Source organism: Phyllopteryx taeniolatus, chromosome 3 (assembly GCF_024500385.1).
Source record: "Phyllopteryx taeniolatus isolate TA_2022b chromosome 3, UOR_Ptae_1.2, whole genome shotgun sequence".
NCBI lineage: Eukaryota > Metazoa > Chordata > Actinopteri > Syngnathiformes > Syngnathidae > Phyllopteryx > Phyllopteryx taeniolatus.
The window spans coordinates 10,274,686-10,293,316 of NC_084504.1; the positions used below are offsets into that span (position 1 = coordinate 10,274,686).

Consider the following 18,631-nt stretch of genomic DNA (forward strand, 5'->3'; position numbering starts at 1 on the left):
TATATGGTAAGCAAAAGTCACGGACTTCATACGCCTTGGGTCGTATGCATGTATTTAAAAAATGTCAAAAAAAAAAAAAAAAGTATACAGCATTGGTATGTAAAATTTTTCATAATGATTGTGATTACAAACTTACAATAGTAAATTAATGGAATACAAATTGCATACACGTTGACACTCCAAATCCTGAGCTCTGCACGCTGGGCTTGAACGCAGCACAAGAGCCGCCCAGCTCGGCGGATTTGATCCTCTTTTTTAATCGTTTGTGCGTGCGCGCACACACACACTGTGACAGCTTGTCGTACCTGAAACAACCAACACAGCCACAAGAAGACGGAAATAATGTCCACTTTTTTAGTCCCACTTTCACTCCATACTGAGTGGCGGGACGCGAACGTGTGTGGAGGCTGCGGATACGAAACACGTGACTGAAGAGGGTGGTGTTGGACCCCCCAAAACACCCCACTGCGATGTCGCTGCTGTGTGTCAGAGGTGAGTGTGTTCACCTGTTTTATGTAAACATTATAATGCACTGCTAATTGCTAGTTGTAAGTGTAAACCTCCGATAGTCCTTGAAGTAGTCCACCTGTCCATTTCACTCGTAGTGTAAGGGTGGGTGACTGGTGACTATATTCGTTGTAAAAAGAAAAGAAAAGAAAAGAGGATGTTGCCTGCATTTGTGTGTGTGTGTGTGTGTTACTATCTAACTGATATATATTTATTATTATACCTATTATTATTAGAATCCTGGGGAGATGACCATATTTTATAGTAACTGCACTGAAAAAACTAAAGCTGAAAAAATAACAAAGCTTACACGTTTATTATATATATATATATATATATATATATATATATAAATTGTTGCATTTTTTAAAACATTTTTATTAAAAAAAATTTTTTAAATGTTTTTTTTTTTTTTTTAACTTTACTGTAATTTAAAATCACAGCTTGGCATCAAACTGAAATATTTCATTTTGACCAATTTATGTGATTTGTGCATGAATTGCAGACTTGGACAGAAGTAGCGATGTTGACATTGATATGAAAATTTAATAAAGTTTGAATTTTGGTAACACTCCAGTTTAAAGTCATTTATGTTTTTAACAGTGTATATATTTGACTGGACGGATTCAGCCCTCGCATCTGACATATTATTGTCCGGAGAGTTCTGGCCGAGTAGACGGTAGCCTACTGAGGACGGAAGGAGCTGCTGCTTAAAGCCTTAAACGTTTATATTTCTCCCAGATAAACCAGAAAGACATCATAAATGTTAAATAACAAAGGTAAAAGCTTTTGCCTTGTATGAAGCTTGCGCGAGTGTGTGAATATGTGTGTAAAAATCTTTCAGGTTAAAATTTCAGGAAACACTCAATGAATCATTTTCATTGAATCGAAGTTAAAATATTTAATGAGACAGATTACTTCAATTTTTTGTGTAAATAATAATGTGGAACTTTTGTCATTCAAAAATGGTCTGCGGCCTAGTATCACCATATGGTCCGCAGCCCAGTACCGGTCCGTGACCCAATGTTTGGGGAATACTGTGCTGTACTATTTACTGTATGTCTGTCTGTTAAAATAATGAACTCAAGATAAAGCACACTTGTGATGGATTTCCATTAGCGTATTTTCCCACCACACCCGACACACAAAACAGGTTTGTAATGCTAACTCACACACACACACACCCCACAAACACACGCGCACACACACACATACACGAAAAGGAAGTGTGTGCTTTCATTGACGCGTAGATGCCACGCATATCATATTTTAGCAAACTGATGCTAACATGATTAGCATATTCTAACTACTATTGTGAGAATAACCAAAGATTTCCTATTGGAAAATATGCTATGAAATCCAAACAAATCCGACCAAATTTGCACTTTTTAGAGGTTCCAGTGTTGTTCAGAGGGATATTGACAACAGCGTTAGCCGGTGGCGTTTTTTGTTGTCACTTTGTGATCTGTGGACACTTGTTTGATTGACTCCTGAAGCGGAATCCAGTGCCCAACTTGCCTTTTATACAGTAGGTTGATAAGACTGCAGCTGGGTCTGGTTTTGGATCAATGAAATGTGTGTGTTATGATACACACTGAAAACAAAGATTACAATTCAAATGTTTCCTTGCACAGACAAAGAAACTCAATCATGGGAACAACCTAGACAAACCAGAAGAACTGCATCTTAACACTTGATCCTTTTTCTTCCACCGTCTCAGGGCCTCCAATTCTGCATTGGGGGTGTTTTCGTTTTTATCAGGGCATCAGGCTTGCATTGGTACCCTTAAAAAAACTTAATAATTAATTAATTAAGCTAAAAAAATGAAGTCTGTATGGAGTCACTAAGTTCCTCGACGGGATCCTTGGTTTCTTCTAGCTACTGTATGTCATTATCATTATCTACTAAATCAGGTGTTATCTTTTGGGACAATCTAAAATGGTAGCATTTCTCTAACTAAATGTCATGATTTTTTTTAGTTACAGCTACAGGAATGTCTGCAAAAACAGGAAGTGGCAGGGATCAAAGGGATGTAGCAGGTGAGAACAGGAAGTGAAGGGTGAGAACAGGAAGTGACTGGCAGGAAATGGCAGGTGAGAACAGGAAGTGACCACCAGAAAGTGATGTGTTATTAGGATTCCCACATAGTTTCCAGGCAGGACATATGCACTATAATTGGGTGCTGTATCTCGGTAGAACACTACTTCTTCCAGAAGGGAAAATAAGTATGTGGCTTAAGTGTGCCATGGTTAATATGTTTCCCACTAACCCTAACCCACCCTAACCCTGTGACCACCCGCAAGTGGAATGTGAGAACATGAAGCGGCAGGTGACAACCGTAAGTGACTAGCAGGAAGTGACACATAAGAACAGGAAGTAGCAGGTGACCACCAGTAAGAGGCAGGTGAAAAAAGGAAGTGACCGGTGAGATCTGGAATTGACCGTCAGGAAATGGCACATGAGAACAGGAAGTGAGCACCAGGAAGCGACACGTAAGGACAAGAAGTGACCATCAGGAATTGGCAGGTGAGAATAGGAAATGAGTAGTGACAGATTAAAACAGGAAGTGACAGGTCAGAACAGGAAGTGAGGTCGTAGCAGCATGAAATAAACACCTCCAGAAGGGGTTGAGCGGGTAATCCACTGGCCATCTGTTGCTGTTACTGTTGTGTGTTGTGTGTGTTTTTATGTATGGGTGTGTGTTTATGGATGTTTATGTACAGTATGTGTGAGTTGGAATGTAGAGCTCCCATCGGCTGGTCCTCTCATGATAATGCCACTTCCTGGTCTTGAGGATGTTAATGATAGCAGGTTGCCAAAAGCTGTTGATATAAATAATAGAGTCCCGTCCGCCTGACTTTGTGTCATAACTCTTATAAAAAAATATGAAATAAGTATTTAATATTGGTATTTAAGTGGGGCAGTAACCCACCAGTCAGCAAATGGTAAAAACTTATCCACCCACCACCAAATGTTGTCTTTCCATCTTTTCTAAATTTAAAGCCGAATCTTTGCATGACTTGCTTAGTGTCGCGTGCACAGGCATGAAAGAATACGGCATCATAATTCTCTGACCATTTAATCCCATGGATGACTCATAACATGGTCAGATTATGGCTATTCCCTCTCATTCTTTTATTTGACAAAGCTCAGTTTTGACGTCAGAAGGTCCATGTTGCCTTTGTTGAACTGGGGGATGTCGTGCAGTTCAATGCAGTCTGCCTGTTAGCATGCTGGTTAGCTTGTCTGTTAGCCTTGATGTGGTTCTTAAGGCATTATCCTGTCAGGATTATCTGTTTGCAGATGCTGGCCCGCTGTCACACAATCACCAGTACATGCGCACCCATGACCCGCTTCTACCGTCTTCTCACGACTTCTAATCGCGCCGTGGCCCACAGCCACGCTGACCTGTGACACCCGGGAGATGTCTGACCGAACTTTGATGGCTGTAGCCATTGCCACAGGCTCTACCTACCTATCAACCTACATACCTACTTATTTGTCCATTCATCCTTCTTACCCATTTCCCTACCAATCCATCAATTTACAGATCAATTTACTTCCCTACATACTTATTTGCCTACCTACCTACTTACTCGGCCATGTACCTACCTACTTAAATATACCGATTTACCTTAACTTAACCATAACTATTTACGGACCGACAATACCTACCTATCTAACTACCTAGCTACCTTGCTATTTACCTACCTACCTACCTACCTACCTACCTACCTACCTACCTACCTACCTACCTACCTACTGATAGATCCTACCCAGCTACCTGCCTACCTACCTACCTACCTACCTACTTAACGGGCTACTTACTGATTGCATCTAAAGCTATGTTTACCCGATTTTTCCGGCTGCCACAGCAGCCCTGTTTGGTAGAAAATGGCATTTATTTCTCTGGGTTTGTGTTTTGCTCAATTTTCTAACAGTCTTTCACGGTATCCATGACTGGCTGTGGAGTGAAGGGGCTGTTGAGTCAAAGATATGCCTTATTACGTTCTGTCAGTTTTAGTTGCATTCACCCCGTTGTAATAGTCCGACAAGGTTTTTCATCTACACTGTGAAAGCTGCGGCAAATTTTTGGACACTTTAAAAATCTCACTGGGCATCCACAACAGTCATGGCAGTCACGGCCTGTCACTTTTGCTCACCCTGTCCCCCCGCGTTGTCTCATGACAATTCAATTTTGTCCACAGTGGCCTGGAATGTGGCTGCTGTGGCCGCCAGGAGCATAATGTAAATGTACAGTATCTTAATGGTTGAAAGCTAACTAGAAAAAGAGAACGTATTAGTTCTGTACTTTCCACAATGTCATAAAGGTGAACTTTGATAGATGTAATGTTCATATTGTCAACAATGTTATGTCTTATTGTAGTTGTCAAATGTTGTAGTCATGGAGGTATAACAGATGTCACAACTTGGCAGCCACCAAGTACTTGCTGCCTAAACGGGTTGCAGGAGACATCCAAACTGCAATGGAAACAAGATGTTTTTTTCTCGTCTACTTTTCTCTGTGTGTTCTTCACTTTACGACTGTGATTGAATAAAACGTCAAAACGGATTTGCATCGAAACCTCATTGAGATAATCACTTTAGCCTCAATTGTCAATTAACTTTTTCTCATTAAAAGCCATTTCACGTTTGCACTGCACAGAAGATGCCTTTGGTTAGCATACCACAATCCCGATCTCGTTTGTTTGACGAAATAACAACACATGTAATAACATTTTAGTAACATTTGTTTTTGTTTTCTCCACAGTGAAGAAAGCCAAACTTTCAGGGCCTCCAGGTGAGAAATCTGCCCTTGTTTCCTCTTTTTACTTTCTTTGCAGGAAGAGAACCATGATCTCTTGTAGTTTTAGTCGTTCCTCGATCAGAAGTATTGTAGCCCAGGAGGAAGAGACAGCTTGACAATAGCAATCGGACATCTGACCTCATAGATACATACTTATAGTATTCACTGCTCAAATTCCACATTATGTGACAAAATTGTGAAGAAACACGTATTGATTAGCTGCTGTATGTCTAACCCTCATGGTTAATGTCGCTAAAACTGCAGGGCGTAACCAACATTTAAAGAAAGTTCAAAATCATATGATAGTATATTGACAACCTGCTTGCAGATATGTAAAGTGCTCAGCGAGGACTTTAATTTGACATGTGACTCAAGTAGGCTTTACATGATCAGGATTTTTGGGGCCGATCAGCGAGTTAAAAAAGAAAAAGATAACCGATCACCGATACAATCACAAGATGGAGCAATGTGTCTATTTAAATGACCTGTTCATTTACTGTGTATACGTGTGTACTTAATTGCTCAAAAAATTATATTTACAATAAATAATGTATCTTTGTTCATCAATTTATGCCAGTGAGGCAGAGTGACAGACAGAACAAATTAATGGTCTTCTATTAGATGGCAGGAAGTACATACAGTAATTAATGTATCAACTTTTTGTGACATTTTTATTTGTTGGTGTGCCGTGAGATTTTTCCATTGTAAAATATGTTCCTTGGCTCCATAAAGGTTGGAAATCACTGGTCTAGTCAGATAGTGTATTCTAATCAGTCAAGTCAAACCAACATTACAACATGACAGAAACATTGGGTGCTAACTTACTGTAATTACATTACTTTATTGTAATTAAATTACTTCACAGACACCGAAACTTTACAGCATGAGTCGACAGAACGGCAGCATGTTTATATACAACCGTTAGCGCTAGCAGTAGCTTGCTAGGCTAGGCTACATAACTTTTTGTTGCCTGGTTGCGAGCCGTATCGTACTAATAGTATGTGAACATACATCAAGCAAGCCTTAAACGAACGTCCTCTCCTGTCCTGAGCACCAGTGACCACCAACACACGTTTTTCCCCATTTTGTCCTTATAATACAGTCGGCGCGATACACTCTTGTTGTCGTCGCCACGGTAACGAGTGCATTTGCGTTGACAAGATAAAGCCCAATGATCGTAAAAAATGGGATGCGGTGGTATCCGAATAGAAGATTTGATTGCAGTAGTCTGCCATAGTGCAATCGTGAAAGAACAAATTTGTCTTGTAGTCTGATCCGGGCATTATGTGTTGTCTGTCCCACACCGCCGACATGTTTTTTTTTTTTTTTTTTAATAACTATTGGTCGTCAGATATTTACAGTCCTACATCAAAAGACATGTGACCAGGCTAAAAATAAACTAGCTTTTGCATCTAAATATACTGCGCACGATGGCGACGTGGAGTCAATGTCTTTTGCGGAGACGATCAATGACTTCATTGATCCGATCGACGAATTATGACATTAAAGCCGATCAGCATATAATGCTAATTATCGGCCGATACCGATCAGGCCGATAAAATCAGTGTAAAGTCTAGACTCAAGGTGGTTTGTTGCAAAGTTTTGGGGAAAAAAACTGTGGAAACATTACCATTTCTGATAGTTAATGTTTGCTCTTGAATGTTGGCAGGATAAATATTAATTAATTGTTATTTTTGATGATTGTTTCGTCTGTGGCGACTCAATGGCCGACTGATTAGCACATCTGCCTCACAGTTCTGAGGACCCAGGTTCAAATCGGACTTCGCCTGTTTGGAGTTTGCATGTTCTACCCGTGCCTGTGTGGGTTTTATGTGCCCTGCGATTGGCTAGAAACCAGTTCGGGGTGTACCCCGCCTCTTGCCCAGAGCAAGTTGGGATAGGCTCCAGAACGCCCGCAACCTTAGTGAGGATATCAGCGGTGTGGAAAATGAATGAATGAATGTTTTCTCTCATGTCGGGTCAGACATGATGAGAACAAGAAGGAAGAAGAGATGTCCCAGTCTGCTGCTCTACTTTAGCAAACTTGATCTGATTTTTACTAATAAGCGATACATTTGGTCACCTGAGGGGAGCAGACGCTCAAATTCTAGAGGCAGGATGTCCCTGGAGATGTTTGGCCTGGAACATGTGTTACTTCTTAAATTAGTCTGACAATCACTTTGATTTTGTCTGTGTCCGCTGTTGACGTTGTTCAGTTAATGATCCGTGAACTCCAACTTGTGTTTGGCTTTTGAGGCATCATTTTCAGGAACTTTATTTTGAAAATCTAGCCTCCAAAACAGTTTCACATAGCGACTTGAAATTTGGCAGCCATGTCTATCATGAGTAGACCCCACAATAAAGTCTCACCGTGCCATGCCTGAAAACACACAGGAAGTCTGACATTTTGGTTTAAAGTGGTCATTTTTATGTTAATTTGGTCATTTCCAGCAGACCTTCAAAGATTAGCTCCTCCAAGAGAGTTTTTTGAAAATTGAAAAAAGCCCCCAAAGCCAGTTTCACTTTGCAACACAAAATTCGGTTGGCATGTCAGTCTTCAGTTGACCCACAAAAATGTTTCAAGAAGCCATACCCTAAAACATTTTTGTTTAAAGATACCATTAAGGGTCATTTTGGCCATCTAGTTCTGCACTAAAAGGCTGATTCATATCCATCCATCCATCCATTTTCTGTACCACTTATCCTCAACAGGGTGATGGGCATCCTGGAGCCTATCCCAGCTATCTTCGGGCGAGAGATAGGGTACACCCTGAACTGGTCGTCAGCCAATCGCAAGACACATATAAACAAACAACCTTTCTCACTCACATTCACATCTACGGGCAATTTAGAGTCTTCAATTAACCTACCATGCATGTTTTTGGGATGTGGGAAGAAGTACCTGGAGAAAACCCACACAGGCACGGGGAAAACATGCAAACTCCACACAGGCAAAGCCAGATTTGAACCCGAGTCCTCAGAACAGTGAGGCAGATGTGCTAAACGAGATTTAAACCCGAGTCCTCAGAACTGTGAGGCAGATGTACTAACCAATTGTCAACCGTGCCGCACTCATTCATATCCAGTAAATATAAATTCATCTGAAGATTCTCCCCCAACCCTCCGCGGCCTTCCATCACTGCTAATAGAGCATTTGCTACCCACTGGGCGCCGACTAAATGTCATCTCGGCGGGCCGTGCTGCACACGTCCATGTGTGACCGAAATATAACTTATTTATTTTCACAAATGGTTGACGCTTAATTATAAATGACTCACGCCGCTCCCCCCTAGAGAGGCCTGCTGCATGCTGCTCATTGGAGGAAAAGTGCGTATTAGTAAAATACATAAATAAGGACAAAATGAAATGATGTGTCAAGATATAGTGACTCACTAAGGGAATGATAGATGATTTGCCATTAAACCTTTCACCCGACAATCACCAGCTTTCGACATTTTATTCTAATTTTTACAGGAACCAGGTGTAGTGAAAACATGACAGAAGAAATATGATCTCTTCTCCTTGTTTTAGTCAGCACTTGAGCAGCAGACTTCTGGTCTTTAAACACGTAACAACATGTATACTGTAGTTAACATACTTAAAAAACAAAAACAAATATGATCTTTTCTACTTTTAGTTGACACTCGAGCAGTAGAATTGTGGTCTTTAGACACATAATAGCAAGTATACTCTACTGAACAAATGGTACTTAAAAAAACAAAAACAAATATGATCTTTTTCGAGTTCTAGTCGGTACTCAAGCAGTAGCATTCCGGCCCAGCTGAGAGAGCCTTTGACGTTTACACTTGTCCTTTGGCAAATTAGATTTATTGTAATTTTAAAAAATGATTTCCTTATTTCTTTTGTCTTTACAGATAAGTTCAACGCTTATGTAACGCTAAAGGTTCAGAATGTGAAGAGTACGACCATAGCGGTGCGCGGCAACCAGCCGTGCTGGGAACAAGACTTCATGTTGTGAGTAGAAAATTGATGTTAAATACTAATGGGAGCAGCTAACGTGCCACTTCTCCTTATGATTTTTGTTGAAACGCATTCAGACAGCTTCCAGTTGAAGTTGACGAAGTGAGCCAATGGTTTTGCTCCGAGGCCACCTGCGGCTGAATGATGCTAACATGCTAATTAGTGACCTTTTTTTTTCATTAGCGGCAGTAGGGCGCAACGGGGGTGGCTGGCGGCTGGTGGGTTTTTTTGTGAGTTGCCCCCTCCAGAAGACGTGTCAATCACACATGGCAACAACAACCCAGAGTGTTGTGTGTGTGTGTGTGTGTGTGTGCAGGTAAGCAGTGGACAGTTGACCTAACCCTTCCCTACCCCACCCACCTTTGTGGGCAGTGTGGCGCAGATGGTAAGTGTACACCCTGCAACCGGAGGGTTGCCAGTTTGTATCCCCGCCTGAGCGCATATCATTGTTGTATCCCTGGGCAAGCCATTTGATCCACATTGCCCACGAATGAATGTGGTTGGTTGTTTGGTGGTGTCGTAGGCGCAGAATGGCAGCCACGCTTCCTTCAGATTGCCTCAGGGCAGCTGTGTCTAAACAAGAAGTTTACTACCACTAGGGGTTTTATGGGCGTAGTGAGCGCCTATGGAGGAGGAAAATGTTTAACATCCATAAAATCCAATATATTGGGCCCATCATTCTGATATTTTCAGAGGTTGGACTGGGCATAAATAGAGTTTTCCACATACATTTTGGTGACAATTGATGGCAGTTTTCAGTGCACAAATAAAAAATAAACTTTGATCGCTTTTTCGAGTTCTAGTCCTCACTGAAGCAGTAGAATTTTGGTCCTTGTGTGTCTTGTGTGTGTGTGTGCATGTGGCAGCGTTCAATATGAGGTCACATGACCATGTGATCCTGCTGACCGCAAGAGTGGCGTGGTCGACTTTCTACTGCTTATCTGCTTAACACGCACACATACACACACACGCACCCACACGTGCATGCACACAGACACACGCACACACACACACACACACACGGGCGCACACACACACACACACACCAGCTGTGATGACTGGCAGCCAAAGTGAGACAACATGAGCATCATGAATACAGTGTGCAAATGAGGAGACAGTCGGGATGCTGGTTCTGTCCTTTCTCAGTTTCACCTTGTATTTTGTTGCACAACTTTCACAAAAATGCAATGGTTGCGCACCAGAAGTTATATTTTAGGACAATATGCTGCACTTCTGCCATTAAATGCCATTAAAACACACCCATCCATCCATTTCATGTACTGCTTCTCCTCACTAGGGTCGCAGGTGTGATGGCGCCTATCTCAAATGACTTTGGGCAAGAGGCGGGGTACACCCTGAACTCGTCGCCAGCCAATCGCATGGCACATATTGACAAACAATCATTCACACCTACAGACAATTTAGAGTCATCAATCATCCTACCATGCATGTTTTTGGAATGTGGGAGGAAACCGGAGTACCTGAAGAAAACCCACACAGGCACAGGGAGAACATGGAATCTCCACCCAAGCGAGGCCAGATTAGAACCCGGATCCTCAGAACTGTGTGGCAGCTGTGCTAATCAGTCGTCCACCGTGCCGCCCATTAAAATACATTTTACACAATATTACATAAAGGCTTTATTAGACCACAAAACATTGGTTTGCAAAAAGGCTATATTTGACATCAGAACATAATTTTTCACAAAAAGGAAATATTTTGCCAAAAAAATAGATATATATATTCTATATTCTCATGAAATAAACCTCATAGATAAATCTCATAAATGAGATATTTTTCCATTTAAACACCATGTATATTCACAAGTCTTTAATTTGCCATTAAGATGATATATTTTTATTTTAACAGTCTAGTTTGTCATGTAAATGTGATATTTTCTCATGTAAACATGTAGTGTATGACGCACTGCAAAAGTAGTAGACTTACTATGAAGCTGAATGCAAACGTGGATGTGTTATTTTTTTTCTGCTCTTAAGTTGCCGAAAGAATATGCCTTTGGGGAAAAGTGCACATGGGGAAAAAGCACAAATGGACACGTGGACAGTCCAAGATGCAAGACGAAGTTTCAACTTAGTTGCTTAACAATACTAATATGTCCCGTATATGTTGCATATTATTTCCCCCAAAACACAATGGCAATTGCGGCACTGTACCTGATTTAGTGGCCATGCAATTTATGTGTTTGAATGCGTAACTTTACACGCATACAAACAGTTTTACTTTTAAGTGTATTTTTGGCGCACACGCACTCCTGACGTGAGCCAGGTTAGAATGTGCTCTGTCACGTGTGTCTAATTTGTGTATGAGCATGTTTAAGTAGTGTGCTTTAAACATGTATTATACTTTGGCTGCAGCTTATGTCAGATCAACTAAATTGGCTAGTTTTTCACCCTTTGTGCACGTTTAGTTCACAAAATGCTACAGTCTATTAGTTTTTAAATACAAAGTTGTTTTTTTTTTTTGCAAAAAATAAGTTTTTTTTAAATATTGGAGATTTTTGCATGTTGTGCTTTGAAAGAGTTGTAGACACCGTGTTTTTTGCTGTCAAATGTATTTCAAAGAAAATTTTAATCAAAAAGCGAATGCACTTTAACTGTTAAACCTTGTCATGGTTTTTAAACTAGATTTTTATGGTTTTGGTCTTGGCGGCACGGTGGACAAACCGGTTAGCACCTCTGCCTCACAGTTCTGAGGACCGGGGTTCAAATCCAGCCTTGCCTGTGTGGAGTTTGCTTGTTCTCCCCGTGCCTGCATGGGTTTTCTCCGGGTACTGCGTTTTATAATAAATAGCTCTCTAAAGTATTCTACAGTAATTAATGTTTTCTAAAATATGAATATAACTGAAACATTTATCTGTCACTTATCTTTAAATTTGACCAAAAACAAAAACTGCAAGGAGTTCCCTTGGTCAGCAGCATCTCTTAACTGAAGATTTAAATAAAAAAATTGTTCCCTGAAGTTTATTCATTTTTAAATTGATCTCTTTTTGGCCGTCGGTTTTAGAAAAAAAGGCAGATATGTGTCAAAATCCCAAATATGGGCCGAAATAATTATTATAATTATAATTATCGGCTGGGACGATAATTGGTGTTTCCCCAACCACCGTATTAGTTTTTGTGTTTGTTGTATAGTGAGATCGGTCATCGGGATTCCGGCCTGGTGGCAGAATTATGGAACAAGGGTTTAATTTGGGACACTTTGATTGGCACGGCACTCCTACCGCTCGACGCTATTCGACAATCCAACGAGGTAACACATGCTTGCACGCACACACACACACACACACACACACACACACACACACACAGTCCTCAATGTGTTGCTTGTGTTTCAGGAGGGTCCCGGAGAATGGACTTGTCTGGACTCGGAGGTTCTAATGAAGGAAGACGAGATCTTCGGAACTACCAAGCCGACTTCTCACCAAGTGCTGCTTGACGCACGCTTTGAGCTGCCTTTTGGTCAGTTATACTTACAGTACGTGCATGTTGGATTTGAAATTAGCGTTTCAAGACATGGTTAGTGTTTAAAATGTAAGCTTTTGAGCCAGGTTGAGGTTTTCAAGACAGAGTAAGGTTTCCAAATTAGGGTTTGAAGGAAAGGTTAGGGGTTTAAAGTTGGGTTGCAAACCAGGGTTAGGGTTTTAAGCCTGGATAAGGGTTTCAAAGTAGAGTTTGAAGCCTGGGTTAGGGTTTTAAACTTGAGTTTCAAGCCTGTGTTAGGGTTTCAAACAAGGGGTTAGAGTTTCCATCCATCCATCCATCCATCCATTTTCAACACCGTTTATCCTGGTTGGGGTCACAGGGCGCTGGAGCCTATCCCAGCTGACTTCAGGCGAAAGGCGACTACACCCTGAACTGGTCGCCAGTCAGTCGCAGGGCACATATAGACACGGACAGCCATTCGCACTCACATTCACACCGTCACTGAGTGGGAACTGAACCCACGCTGCCCGCACCAAAGTCAGGCGAGTGTACCGCTACACCATCTGTGGCTCTGGTTAGAGTTTCAAAGTCAAATTTCAAAATTTTGTAAATTTGGGTTACAAGCTTATGTTAAGGTTTTAAATTTGGGTTTAAGGCCAAAGTCAGGGTTTCAAGTTTAGATTTCAAGCCTGGCTTAGGGTTTCAATTTACAGTTTCAAGACAGGTTTAAGGTTACAAATTAGGGTTTAATGAAAGGGTTGCAAACCAAAGTCCAGGTTTTCAAGTAGGGTTTCAAGACACGATTAGTGCTACAAATTATGGTATGAAGCAAAGGTTAGGGTTTCAAACCAATGTCAGGTTTTCACAGTCGGGTTTAAAACCAGGCTTATGGTTTCAAATTAGGGTTTGAAAAAGGTTAGTGCAGTAGTAGTTTGGGTTTGTTGTTTTTGTACATTTGTCACTTGGTTTGTACATAAAGAGAAACATCATCATATTCCTATACTGTATATAATAATATACATACTGTACATGTTTGTTTGTTTTGTGTTACAGACATTCCAGAGGACGAAGCTCAATATTGGACTCGTAAGCTGGATCGCATAAACAACATGAGCATTCACGACCAGGATGTGAGTTCACTTCTCCTTTCATGCATTCTGCTGACACCTAGAGGCAGACACTGCTCATTACCGTTATTAATATGTAGCGTATGTACAGTACAGTATTTAAGTATTAAGATGAACTATGACTGTGTCAGTATTCCCCGCACGACGATGCAGTCCACAGGGGACGAATGGCGTCCGTGCCCTCGCAATGCTGTAAGTAGCAAACTTCCATGTTCAATAATTCATTTTCATAATTCATTTTCACTCATCAGCCACTTCATTAGGTACACCACCTAGAGATCCAACACAATTCATGTAATAATATGTTTACTGTTGTGTTTGTTGGGTGAGTCTCAAATTATTTTAAACATCCGCGAGTGCATGCATTATTTACATATATATGTACTGTATATGTGGGTGTGTGTTATTTTTGTAAATTTTCAAATCTATGACATCATTGATTTCGTTTCTCACCTTCTCCCTGTTCATCTTCTTATAAATTTAAAAATAAATGTAAAAAAAAAAAGAAAAAAAAAGTTAAGCACGGTTAATAGTGATCTTTCATTGCTCAATTGAGGTCTGGTGCGCTCCCTCTGGTCATTGAAATCTATTCAATATTATCCGTGAAGATAATACTTGTAGATTGTACAAGATGTGTGACTTAAATGAGATGAAAAGTGAATCTCCTTGTCTCTTATATTGTACACTTTATGATGATCTAAGTGAGAGTCTGTTTAATGATACTATATACAACATAACCCGGATATGTCTATTGTTCATATGAGAAAAGGTTTAAGTGGCTGTTTGATTTTGATGTTTTTCTAAAGCTTTCTAAAGAAGACAAGAAAGACTGCTTTTGACATGACTTTTTGTTGCATTTTTGTCCTGGTGCTGGATAATTTGGTGTTTTATAAAGCCATGTGGGCTGAGCGTACAGTTGTATGCGTAACGTGATCATAGAATTTCATTTATTCATTCAGTAAACTTCTTTGCTGCTTTTAGTGCGAGTCACACCTGGGTTAGGGTTTCAAATTAGGGTTTGATGCTTGCTTTGGCTGTCAAATTATGGTTTCAAGATAGGCTTAGGGTTTCAAATTCAGGCTTCAAACTCGGTTTAGGGTTTCAAATAAGGGTAGGATTTTAAATTAAGATTTCTAAACAGGGTTAGTCTTTCAAATTAGGTTTTGAAGACAGGGTTAAGGTTTCAAACAAGGGTTAGGGTTTCAAATTAGGATCTCAGTTAGGGTTACAAATGAGGGTTAGCGTTTCAAATTAAGGTTTCGAGCCTGAGTTGTGATGTCAAATAATGGTTATGGTAACAGGGTTATGGTTTCAAACCAAAGTTTGGGTTTGGAATGAACGCTTAAATCTAAATTTAAGGTTTCAAATAAGGGTTGGGGTTACAAATTAAGGTTTCAAAACAGGGTTAGGATTTCAGTTTAGATTGAAAAACAGGGTTAGGGTTTCAAACAAGGGTTAGAGTTTGAAATTAGAATCTCAACACAGTTAGAATTTCAAATGAGGGTTAGGGCTTCAAATTAGGGTTTTAATCTTAGGTTAGGGTATCAAATGATGATTTCAAGACAGGGTTTTGGTTTGAAATAAGTTTTTAAAACCAGAGTTAGGGTTTCAAATGAGATTTTCAAGCTTGGGTTAGTGCTTCAAGATCGAGTTAAGGTTTTAAAGTACAGTTCCAAGACAGGGTTGTGAGCCAGATGAGGTTTAGGCTTCCAAATTATGATTTTAAACATGGGAAAAGGGTCTTTCAAATAGGCATGTTTGTCCTGGATTACGGTTTCAAATTAGGGTTTCAAGTCAGGGTTGGCGTTTTAAATTAAGGTCTTAACTGTCACAGTAGAGTTAAAAAAAAAGTTCAGCACTGTTTTGATAGAATGGACGCACAGAATGATATTCCTGTGTATCTTTTTCTCTTGCTTTTGGAGAGTCTTGCAAAAAAGCCAAAGAAAAATCATCATCATCATCATCATCATCATCATCATTATCATCATCTTCCTCGGTGGTATTTATTTCCCGGAGTGACTTTTCTTCTTCTTGTTCTTGTGGTTTTCCTGCTTGCTGGCCACCAGGCAATTGGACTTATTTTGGATGGACTGACAAGCAAAGTATGCGTACGTAAATGGAACAAAATAGAACAAACAGAAAACCTGCATGAAAATACTCAAACATTGCATGCTGGAGGGGCTATTTCAATATCAATATATATCAAAATAGACATGGTCAATATCAATGGAAAATACATTTGATAAAATGTTTGATAGAAAAAAATCTTGGGAAAAAAACATGTTGATGACGGGAGGCTTCAACAGAGGCTTTGGGGCTCTTCTGATTTCTCTTTTTGCCGGGTCGGTGTCGATGTACTGTATACTGTATGGAGGAGGTAGAAGCTAGGAAGAGACTTGAGATCCACCCTCAGCCGCTCGACCTAACATGGCGCAGTTAAACAAATTTGATTACACCCATGTTTTCATAGACAATATAAATAGCCAAAAATAATTTGAGTAATAATTGTAATAATAGCGGCACGGTGGACGACTGGTTAGAGCGTCAGCCTCACTGTTCTGAGGACCCGGGTTCAATCCCTGGCCTCGCCTGTGTGGAGTTTGCATGTTCTCCCCGTGCCTGCGTGGGTTTTCTCCGGGCACTCCGCTTTCCTCCCACATCCCAAAAACATGCATTAATTGGAGACTCTAAATTGCCCGTAGGCATGACTGTGAGTGCGAATGGTTGTTTGTTTCTATGTGCCCTGCGATTGGCTGGCAACCAGTTCAGGGTGTACCCCGCCTCCTGCCCGATGACAGCTGGGATAGGCTCCAGCACGCCCGCGACCCTAGTGAGGAGAAGCGGCTCAGAAAATGGATGGATGGATGGAATTGTAATAATAGTAATAACTGATTTGCTCAGCGCTGAACCAAGCATGTGATTGTACTTGTGAACCATGCCAAGTCAGGTTGACGGACAAAGCACATTCGCATTTTTTTAATGGAGCAGGCAGCCGTGGGGGAGCGCTGGGGAAAAAAAAGAGAAAATGCGTGGTCCCTCGGAAGAAACGACGGGAGACACAGGCCAAGCCTCAACTGGTGACATCTTTGACAAGAAAGGCCCAAAATTTTGGTTTGATTTATTTTGCTTTTGTAAAGTCTGACAAGAAACAAAGTAGCATGCACTACAAATTGTGTCGCGTGTATGTTCACGCAAAGTCAGAGAATACCACCAATGTTTTTTTACCACCTGAAGCAGTGCCACTCACTAGCGCACGGTCCATGCAAGACTTTATTATTCCAAATCGGAGCAAGAGCTAACCCCGCCGAAAACAACAAACAAATTGTATCGCAAAAGACATGCTGCCAGTAAGCACAGTTGAAAACAAATGATTCAAGTAAGATTCAAGTAATGGACCCTCTTTACCAGTTCCCTGGGCGTAAATTGTAACTGGAAAACTTGAAAGCTTTTACATGGTCAGATTATACTCATATATATTCAGAAATGTACACGTTTTATTTGTCTGACACAGTTGTATAATGTTCCATGTCATGTTCAGCTTTTGACAGAAAATAAATATTTAAATCAAAAGGTTAAGTGTAACGCAGCATTTAAGATTAAAAAAATAGTGATTTGTTTTATTTCGTGATATATATCAATATCGACTGATATAAAAACAAATCGTGATGGGTTTCCCCGCCCACCCCCCACGTTGCACAGCCTCAAAACAAGGATTATAGTTTTGAATTAAGGGTTTCAAGCTAGTTTTTGGTTTCAAACAAGCGTTAGGTTGTCAAGTCTTCAGTAGGTTTTCAAATTAGGTTTTTCATTCTGGGTTATGGTTTCAAATTAGGGTTTTAAGCCTGGGTTGAGGTTTCAAGGGAGGGTTTTGGTTTCAAAATTAGCGTTTCAAGCAAGGGTTAGGATTTCAAATTAGGTTTTGAAGCTGAGGTTAGGGTTTCAAGGCTGGTTTTGGAATTCAAAATAAGATTTCAAATTAGGGTTTTAAGTCTCAGTTTGGGTTTGAACGTTTCAAGCCTTGATTATGGCTTCAAACAAAGATAAGTCTTCAAAATAGGGGGTATGGGTTTCAAATTAGTGTTTCAAACCATGTTTAGAGTTTAATATGTTTTCAAATGAGGGTTTCAAGCCTGAGCTTGAAGCAAGGATTAGGGTTTAAAATGGGGGTTTAAAGGCTGGGCAAGAGTTTTTTTTTTCTTTTTTTTTTTTTAAATAGTTGCAATACACGTTTTTACCAGCAGAGAGAAGCATTTCTCCAAAATAAGTTTTCATCTGTCCGTGCTCAGTAGTCTGCATCCTTACCCAGGACCAGTTTGACTGATTTAGAATATTTAGCAATACTTGAGAAGTTGATGAGAAAAACGAAGACGATAGTGACTCTGTGACCTCTGTCCAAAAGTGTTTGATAAGTGTGCCTTCTGGTCGTTTTAACGCAGCTTTCGACGATCATGACAGCGCGATGGACGACCACGACAGTGAAGCGGGCGTCCGCGCGCCGCCTCCACGCTACCACAACACCGCGCAGACCAACTCGTCTGCCCACCAGTATCCCATCGGGATCCGGGTCCAGCACCAGCAGTTCTCAAGGGACTCGGACTCAGTGCACAGCTTTGAGAACGGTTACCTGGACCTGCGGGGTTCCAGGTAAACCCGAACCACCATAACAGTTTTTTTCCTTCATTTGCTGCTTTGTTGTCTGTCTTCTGTTTTAAGACTTTTTCTTTGCTTTGTGTTGTCTCTCATTGCTGTTGCACTTTTTCTTTTAC

General features: G+C 40.6%; 1 protein-coding gene across 16 annotated transcripts in view; it reads left to right on the forward strand.

Moving 5' to 3' along the window:
* Window positions 1-275: 275 nt before the first annotated feature.
* LOC133474841 (protein unc-13 homolog B-like) overlaps window positions 276-18,631 on the forward strand; it is a 99,339-nt gene continuing 80,983 nt past the window's right edge. For 12 of the 16 annotated variants that reach the window (XM_061766904.1, XM_061766908.1, XM_061766907.1 and 9 more), the window contains exons 1-9: window positions 276-492; window positions 5,279-5,308; window positions 9,190-9,289; window positions 12,448-12,565; window positions 12,651-12,774; window positions 13,792-13,868; window positions 13,997-14,057; window positions 15,932-15,973; window positions 18,302-18,509. In XM_061766904.1, the coding sequence (XP_061622888.1) occupies window positions 471-492; window positions 5,279-5,308; window positions 9,190-9,289; window positions 12,448-12,565; window positions 12,651-12,774; window positions 13,792-13,868; window positions 13,997-14,057; window positions 15,932-15,973; window positions 18,302-18,509 (782 nt within the window). In that variant the 5' untranslated portion in view covers window positions 276-470. Of the gene's footprint in view, window positions 493-5,273; window positions 5,309-9,189; window positions 9,290-9,611; window positions 9,681-12,447; window positions 12,566-12,650; window positions 12,791-13,791; window positions 13,869-13,996; window positions 14,058-15,931; window positions 15,974-18,301; window positions 18,510-18,631 lie in introns of those variants that run through there. The other 4 variants (XM_061766906.1, XM_061766915.1, XM_061766912.1 and 1 more) reach the window with 4 other exon arrangements.